The 9427-nt window shown below is 39.3% G+C and overlaps 1 protein-coding gene across 1 annotated transcript; it reads left to right on the top strand.

Annotated features, from left to right (window-relative positions):
* Positions 1–773: 773 nt before the first annotated feature.
* Positions 774–3677, top strand: LOC148038543 (protein CANDIDATE G PROTEIN-COUPLED RECEPTOR 7-like). Its single transcript, XM_087673275.1, has one exon. It carries the CDS (start codon positions 865–867, stop codon positions 2227–2229), a length of 1365 nt encoding a protein of 454 aa, XP_087529401.1. The 5' UTR covers positions 774–864; the 3' UTR covers positions 2230–3677.
* Positions 3678–9427: the final 5750 nt, after the last annotated feature.

Genomic DNA, 9427 nt, shown 5'->3' with positions numbered 1-9427 from the left:
AAATTGATGGGCGTTGGATGAGATGACGTCTTTCCTCATCTTATTGTACTTTATGTACATTTATACTTGGTCACTTTTTTTTTGTTCTCTCCTCACTAGGGGCACATTCACTTTAAGTTGGAGATTATTGGGGGTAAATGCGATTATGCCTATGCCATTCGTGTATTACTACATTGACATTATCTGCACAATTGTACAACACTATAGGTGCCAAAGCACCCATCGTTGCCACTTTACATAATCTATATATGTAATAATGTATATGCTTGGTAGCTTGTTTGGGACCATCGGGGGGCGGGGGGGAGTTTTGAGAAGAAATACTTGGCGGCTTATTTGGCAGAGAGAGAGAGAGAGAGAGAGAGAGAGAGAGAGAGAGAGAGAGAGAGAGAGAGAAAGAGTATTTGCTTGCCTGTTGAGAGAGAATTCACTTGCTTGTGTCCTGCCATATGGTGTGCTCTTGTTCCCCTTAAAGCTTTTGGAAGAATTGATACATGTGCGCAATATGGAGTGCTCCCCAGAAGCTTTCATTAATCATAACAGATATGTAAAATATTTCTTCATCTCTTAAAATCAAATGTAGTGGCCTATCCTTGGGATGTTCAAATGTGTTTCGACAAAAGCTGGTTGCCAAAAAACCAAACACTAAGGCCAAAAGAACAAGTTTTACAATCTTTGAACCTTGCAGTTCCAAGGTTCAAATTAAAAAAGGCGCAAACAAAAGACTTGTGATCGTGCAAAAAGACATTCAAAATGGTTATGTTCATCATCGTCATCACCATCATTATTATTATACTACCGACTACCGATAAGGGAAACTCTAACAGAGAGACGATTTGCATTTCCTGTTGGAAGGAAGGCTTGGCGATGGCGTTCTGCAAGCTCAGCGTCCGTCTATTATTATTGCTATCATTATTATTTGTAGTGGCGGCGGTTCTGCTGTGTGGCCATGGCACCCTTGCGGAGATCAAGAATCCTGTCTTCGCCGCAGACACGCGCCCTCTCATCGAGCTGGAGAAGTTCGGTTTCACCCTCACAGGATTCGTCAACATCAGCGTCTCAGATGTGGCCCTGTCCGCCTCCTCTCCTTCCATGGATGCATCTCTTCCCGACACCCCTGATCCGGCCCTCCTTGGATTCTTCCTCGCGACGGACAACGCCCTCGTCCAGGTTGTCCTGGAGTACCAGAACTCCGACATTTGCCTCCTCCACAATCGCCTCGTCAGAATGCTCTTCACATTCAAGGATCTCGACGACTCGCACAGCTTCTCACGGATGTACCCTGTCAATGATGCCAATGAGTACGGCCTCTACTTCGCGAATTGTGCACCGGGAGTCGCAGTGAGTATGCATGTCAGGACGGAGATGTTCAATCTTGAAGGACCTGCAGGGGACATCAAAGATTACCTTCCTGCGGGACAAACACAACTTCCATCGCTCTACCTCGGGTTTTCCTTCATCTACCTTGCACTGATTTGCATGTGGGTATGGCTGTGCTGGAAAAATAGAGGGGCAGTGCACATGATTCACATTCTCATGGGGCTACTAGTGTTTGTGAAGGCCCTTGATTTACTTTCTGAAGCAGAGGATAAGTACTTCATCAAATCTACTGGCACACCTCATGGGTGGGACATAGCTTTCTATTTTTTCAGCTTCCTGAAGGGCATTATGCTGTTTGTTGTCATGGTCCTCATCGGCACTGGATGGACAATCTTGAAACCATTTCTTCAAGATAGGGACAAGAGGATTTTGATGATAGTAATTCCATTGCAGGTGTTTGCCAACATAGCTAGTGTAATCATAGATGAAACAGGGCCATTTGCAAAAGATTGGGCCACTTGGAAGCAGCTTCTTATGCTGGTAGACATTGCATGTTGTTGTGCTGTTCTCTTCCCTATAATGTGGTCTATCCGAGACCTCAGGAAGGCATCTCAAACAGATGGAAAAGCAGCTCGGACTTTGGCCAAGCTCACCATGTTCCGACACTTCTACATCATTCTGTTTGTTTACATTTACTTCACAAGGGTGGTAGTCTACGCCTTGCTGACAGTCATGGTATATAAGTACAGATGGGTAAGCGAGTGTGCACCTGAATTGGCAAGCCTTGCTTTTTATGTATTCACAGGTTACAAGTTCAGTCCTGCAGAAAAGAATCCATACCTTGCTGTGGATGACGATGAGGAGGAGGCTGCAGCAAATGAAGCTCTACGAATGGCTGACTTGGACCTATAGTTTCACATTGGATATAAATGCATACAGAGAGTGTGTTCTCTCACATGAATTTTGGGACACCGGCAAAGATAGGCTCTTTAGGATAGATTCTTTTCTAGGAAAACTGGTGGCAGCATGCACTTGTACACCTCCGTCGATGAATTCTCACACTGCATCCTGGTATTGGTGCCAGCTAGTTGCGGATGAATTTCAATCTGTTAGCTCAGGCAGTCTAGCTCTCATGCTTTTACAGAGTGTGGCTTTGTGACAGATTGTTTATCTGCTGATACCTTGAGCTTAGGAGCTGGAATACACGGATGTTGTCAAAAGAGTTAAATCTCCATTTCTTGCACTTACACCAAATACGTCAATACGCTATTATGTGCCAATGGACCGGACCAATGTTAAGTGTTTTGTAAGTGGCAAGAAAGTTTTGCTGTGCTTCTCCACAACATATTTCTGGGCAGTTTCTGATTACCTCTGTTCTTTTTTTAGTTTGACTATGGATACAAGGTACATGACGACAGTTTAATAAGTGAATGCAATCTTGGTGGTATGAGTCTGTATCGGTGCTATTAGTGGTGACAACAAAAGGGGTGTGAGTTTAAGCAGACAGGGTAGGCTACATGGATGAGCTTATATTGCTGTGTTAGTACTGTCATCTTTGAGTTGAACCCAAACAGTCATGTACCTTCACTTACTGATTAAAGGCCTGGTTCTGGGGCTTTCTCCTTTCTGTAGGTGTCCATATCAATAGGAATTTTCCCTTCTGTGTGTTCGGTATTGTATGCTAAAGTACTCCCCTATATATCGTGCTTTGGCATTGAAGGAAAGAAGGTACCCAGTTTCTGTGATTTGAAAGTCGTGATGTGATTGACTGGTTTATCTGGTTGCTGTACAACCTCCCCAGGACCAGTTCAATTCAGAGTGGTAAAAATAGGATGTTGCAGGTAGTGATTTTTCATGTGTGAGCACTTGGCTGAATGGATAAGGAAGTATGCAGGCCAACTAAGATAAACCAAATCATCTGTCAATCTGTTTTGACTCTCCAAGATAGGTCTGATCAGATCACCTCTAGATCTTAAATCAAGGTCACTTGTCTCAAGGATATTGGTCTCTGATGCAGGTGCTAAATTGCCTTTCATGCAGACTTAGTGTCCTTTGGAGCAAGTGTCAACCACCATTCATCTATAAAAGTGAAGACTTGCAGACTGGTTCATGCTTCCAAGAGGCAAGTGATGAGAGTAGAGCCAATCCTCTGATCTGCTGGAAATTTGAGACAGACTGGAAGGCAGCTGCTTAAGCCATGCATAGGCTTCTCCTAACTGGACATAAGTAGGGTGTCCCAACGTTTTTATAGTCAGGTGTGCCTGTTCCATATGCACCTTTTCATGTAGATCATACAGAAAAGCATGCTTGACTTCCATCTGATGTGAAGACCATTCCTGTGCTGCAGCCATTGCAATAAATTGTGATCATCGCTACTGACTAATGGTCTCCTCATTGATTGTCATGTATATTTGTGCAGAATCCTTTGCTACAAGGTTGGCCTTGTACCTATTAATTGATGTATTATGTTTTAGTATGTAGACTGACTTACATTCGATAGCCTTCTTGTCTTTGGGTGATGACACCAACTTCCATGTTTTGTTGGCATTCCATGTGGCTGTTTCCTCATCCATAGCTACCTCCTAATGTCTACAACCAATAGCCTCCTTGAATAGGTGGGCACACCATCATAAAACACCTTCACCATGTATGCATAATGGCAGCATAACCATGAAAAAGGCCAAGTCATCAAGACAATAAATTGCACACGAGTTGTGCACACGTGGGATAAGTTTAAGTGTGATCACAACAATAGGCTAACTTCATTTGGGTAGTGGGGGATGTTGATAGAAGTCGTAGTGGGTAGGTGCTAGTGGGTGCTTGGGATAGGTTTGGTCTAGAGGTATTGAATCGCCCCTTGGGAATAACTATCACAATCAATGGCGTTAGAAAATTCAATATTTAGTGGCTAGACTGAGATTTGTGGAAGCTTCAACACTTCCAAGCTCATAAAGGTTAGGAATTCAAAAGTGAGGTCGAACTTGGCTAGGGCCAAGTACTCTTCCTTTTGCTGAATTTAAATTGGGTGGGAAATTTAATTGTGGTTTGTTGTTTGCATGGTTGGGTCTACCAAGTGTTAGGGTTGGGCTTGTAGATGTTGTAGCTAGCTTGGTCAAGGGTTGGAATTTCTCTTTTGACTTCGATTTAGGCATGAAGTATTATTGTTCACAATTTGTTACTATATAATTGAATTTAGCAAAAATTAGGGTTTGCATGGTTGACTTAAGATGCATGTATGCAATTTTCAAACATCAATAAAGGATGGGTGCTATAAATATACGAAATGACAATTTAATTAAAGATATTTGTTTGTCTATAGCAAAGTTGTTTTGGAGTTGCTTAAAGAAATACTATAATTGTTGCTATGATTTGCGGCCAATCAATGTTGGATTGCCTCATTTTAGAAAGTGTTGAATTTGTCTATTTATTTGTTAATTGCTTGTGCTAATTGCTTGTTGTAATTAATTGTAAATTAGGGATTCACCAACCTTTCAGTGAATGAAGATTTGTTTCATGGTTTTATTGTTGGATACACGAACTCCCTTAAGCAAGCGGGCCTTGTGGCATCTGATTGCAAACCAAATTTATAAGTCATTTGGTGATATTGTTATCTACTATTGCAAAATTCAGCAAGCATGTCATCAAGTTGTGAAGAATCTTGATATGATGATGCTTGTGTGTCATCAAGCTATGAAGAATCTTGATATGATGATGCCTCACTCTCTTTGAGGAATTTGAAGATAATGAAAATAATACATTGCTTGATCATAGAATGGGCCTTCAACATGGGTATGTGAGAATGTTGGGTTTGTTCATGAAGTTGGTACTTCAATGCCTCAAGCTTTTAAAAAATAGCATGAGAAAACTTCAGATGTCCAATTTAAGACTCAACACATGGCAACAATGGGAACTTTGTCTCAACTCACCAAAGACACATGCTTGTTGAGTTTATGCAATCATCAAAGAAAGTAAGCATTGATAAAAATGGGAAAGCACTTTTTGATGCGTAAAGTCAAACGTGTCACATTGAAATTGAATGTGATACATCCTTAGAATGCACCCAACATATCTAATGAATAGATGGGAATGTTTTTCCTTTAGACATGGTTTAGAAATACATGGAAAGTTTAGTCATGTATACGTTTTGTTGTTAGGATAGGAGGATATGTCTTAAAATGTGGGACATTTAATACATTTTAGGGGTGGATTTGTCTTTCATGCTATGGTTCTTCGCTAGGAATGCATGGAATGCCTTAGTAGGTGTATCCTAAAATGGGAACTAGTATGCAAAATCCCATGTATAATCACATTGATATGATACATGTTATGCAAATTCAAATGTTTGATGATGCATCTAGAGTTCTTGGCATGTTTGGTGCCCATGGGATTGGGATTGATCCACATATGATATGCTTTAAAGGTATACAATACATTTTTGTAACATGTGTGTAAATAATGTTAAGAAATGGTTTTAGGTAAATTTGGATGTATTGTTAAATTTTGAATATGATACACTTTTGGTTAATTTTGAACTAACGAGAATATTTCCCATTTTTGAGCTTGATTTGTAGCTATACAATTTGGGCAAAGTTAGGCTCATAAAGTTTGAAGAGGACGTGGAGAACATTTTGTCCTATCATAGACATTTCCAAATTCTTCACGTTCTCAAGATATCAAACTCTAGAAATAGAAAATAAAATTTCCAACTCAAAATCACACACTTCTCAACAAATGTGTTGTGTTGGAAAAAAGTTGCATCGATGTTCCATCATTTTGGGAGTCTCTCAAAGATTTCTAAAGAGAAATCCATATACACGATGATTGCTTGGGAGTGGTCGAGAGGTTCAAGCCCCTTTTAGGAGTGCATGCTTCGAAGTTGTTGCTAGTGCTATTGCTACTCAGTAACTATGATAGATTATAATAAAATTTGATCTTCTATTCTATTGTCTCCATAAATCTCTTCTTGTTCAATGTTCTATTTGGTCCAACATGATTGTAAGGAAGTTATATTGAAAGTGGTATCAGAGCAATTTCGATCCATGAAGATGGAAGCCTTGGCACAAAGAATCAAGGAGAAAGAAAAACTTATTCAACATCTTGTAGATTTGAGAAGAGAATGAGCTAGCAAAGAAATCATGAAGGCACTTGAGATTATTGTCGATATGGGTGGTGATACCAATCGTTTGGACAAATTGAGTGGAGAACCACCTTGACAATCTAGATCGCAAAAAACAAAAGAGGAGAGAGAGATGTTTTAAAGAAGATGCTATTAAGCATGCTTTCAAGAAGGTAAAACTAAACAAGTTTGCTTGTAAAAAGAAGACACAAAAAGATCTGGAAGTATAGCTTGAAGAGCTTGAAGAGCTTGAAGACTAAGATTTTCATTTTGCAATTTCAGAGCATGGCGAAATTATGGTGGAAGTCCTACATGTTTGAATTGGATCTATTATAAGCTTGTATGGGGAGAATTCTATACTCAGGCCAAGAAAAGGTACCACTCTTCTCATTACAATATAGAAAAGAAGATGGAATTCTATAACTTTAAATAGTTTGAAGATGGTAAACATGATCTTTTTGTTGATGACTATAAAGAAAAGTGTTTGGGTCTTCATAAGTATGCTCTCAATGGGTGATGCCTTAAAAAGCAAGTTCATTGAAGGGTTGAAGGATGATTTGAAGTATTAGATCAAGGGATCAAGTTGTACTTATTTTTTAAATGTAGTAGCTAAGGTAGAAAACAATGAGAAGATGTAGAAGTATAATGAAAAGGTGGACTCCTTATCTTCTAGTCCTTAAATAATTTCCATGGGTCACATCCTCAAGGCTCCTCTACTCTGGGACCAAGGAACATGCCAAATTAGAATTCAAACAACAACAAAGTCCAAAACAATCCATATAGAGGATTGATGCAAGATTAGAGTACTCCCAACACAACAACAATTGAAAGAAGATACAAATTTGTACAAAGGTAGCAAGATCTTGAATTCTTGGAGAGAGGGAGGAGATTGGAATTGTGCTATCACTATTGAAAGTAAGGACATTGTACCTTTGAATGTTCAAACAAGGTGGTGGATAAATGGTTACAAGCAAAGAAGAACAATATGGATACTGCTATTGAAGAGGGAAGTGATCAATATGAGTACCTTGACTCTCCTTATAAGTTGTATGATCTCTCCCATATGGCATTTAAGAGCTTTTGTCATAAAAACTTCGAGAAAAAATGGAAAAAAAGCAGACCTCTTGATCGACGTGGTAACACATTGTTTCATATAAATAAAGCTCCTTAAAAATGTGAAACTAAAATTCCAGTTGAGGGGCAAACGTTGGAAATCATTTCAAAATAGAACTCATAGAAAATCTTTCTTTCAACTTCTTGTCTTTTTTCATTATACTATAAAGTCAAGATTGCTTGCACTTGACTAATATGTTTAATCATCACCTTGAATGATAAAACACACAAGGGAGACTTTCATGTGATGAACATGGGAGGAAGGGATATACTAATTCAAATGGGTTAATTGATTGATAATTATACATTAATAGATTGTGAAGGAACAACTTTAATGTTCAAACATGATGATACCAACTCCGCAAAATTCAGGGAAGGGAAAGAGACTTTTAATCATTATTTGTTTCTACCATGTAAATTTTAAAGGGAATGAGACAAGGGTGTGAAACTTTCTTAATCTTTGCTAAGGAATTCAAACAAGAAGAAAAGGAGGAAAACCTTGAATATGTAGAGAGGCTACTAGAAGAGTACAAGTATGTCTTCGTTGGTGACTTACTTGATATGTCTCCTCCCATATTTGTTGACCATGCAATTGAGCTTTATCCTTGAACATAACCCTATTCTAGGGAACCCTATACATTTAACATAGGAGATTTGAAGGAGATGAAGTTACAACTTGATGATCTCTTAAAGAAAGGTTTCATTAGATTGAGTATTTGTCCTTTGGGTTCTCCCATATTGTTTCAAAAGAAAAAGGATGGGACATATCGACTTTGTATTGATCACAAGGGCTTAAGAAGCAAACCATAAAAAATAAATATCCTCTCCACATTAATGATTTATTGAGTTAATTGAATAGTGCAAATGTGTTTTCAAACATTGATTTGTGGTCCAACTATTGTTAAATTTGTATTAAGTTTGAGGATATTCCAAAGATTACCTTTCATACTAAGTATGGATACATAAATTCATGGTTCTAGCTTTTGGATCAAGTAATGCATCTACCACTTTCATGCGTTTGATGAATGGTGTACTCCATCGATATCTAGATGAATTCATCTTTGTATTCTTAGATGAAAATTTTGTGTATTCCAAAGATGACTAAGAAACTCTCCAAGTTTTAAGGGAACATGTTTATTGCAGAGCAGAGGAAGCAGAAAAAGAGGCATCAAGAGGGAAAGTGGAAAAAGAGAGGGAAGTGGAAAAAGAGTCCAAGGGGGAACCATGGAAGTTACAAAAAAGCCAAAAGCAAGAAGGTACACCTTTAAATACAAAGGCGCAACCAAAATCTTTGTAAAAGAGTGTTGGGCTCCCTCTTGTGCAATTTGTAACCATGAACGGGTGGTAGGACTAAGCTAAGAAGTTCGGGCAAAGGGAAAAAGGGCCTAGGCCACGACCGGCCATGTAAAAAGGGGATGAACACCCAAGGAAAAGAGGGCATGTATATAAGCCAAAAAGTTAATGAAAACTCTCATTCTTGGTGTGTGGCAAAAAACATATTCTTCTTCTCTTCTTCTTGCCTTATTATGTGTGCTTGAGTGAGTGCGTGAGAGTGAGGGATCGAGGAGAAGAAGCTCCCCATCTCCTCTCTTCATCTTCTTCCCTTCTCTTCTGTTCTCTTGTCTCACGCGGCTATGGAGGATGGAGCTTGATGGAAAGGGATTGAGGTTCCTCAAGCTTGCAACAAGGATCGTGGAGCTACCAATGTGCACGGGAGAGGAGTGTACTTGATTGGGCATTAAGGTAAGCTCACTACACCCCATTGAAAGGGAAGTGGAACCCAGGAGGAAGAAGCTTGGTGGTGAGAGCTATGGCGGATGGAGAGAAAGAGCCAAGAGAAAGAGAGACTCAAAAGTGGAAACTACAACAACCACAATGTGT

Source organism: Lygodium microphyllum, chromosome 3 (assembly GCF_053477565.2).
Source record: "Lygodium microphyllum isolate KBCC chromosome 3, Lygodium_microphyllum_v1.1.10, whole genome shotgun sequence".
Classification (NCBI taxonomy): domain Eukaryota; kingdom Viridiplantae; phylum Streptophyta; class Polypodiopsida; order Schizaeales; family Lygodiaceae; genus Lygodium; species Lygodium microphyllum.
This window is presented reverse-complemented; position numbering and strand designations above follow the sequence as displayed.

What these genes read in the sequence shown, in the direction of transcription:
- LOC148038543 (XM_087673275.1), top strand. Translation starts at nt 865, where the DNA reads ATGGCGTTCTGCAAGCTCAGCGTCCGTCTATTATTATTGCTATCATTA.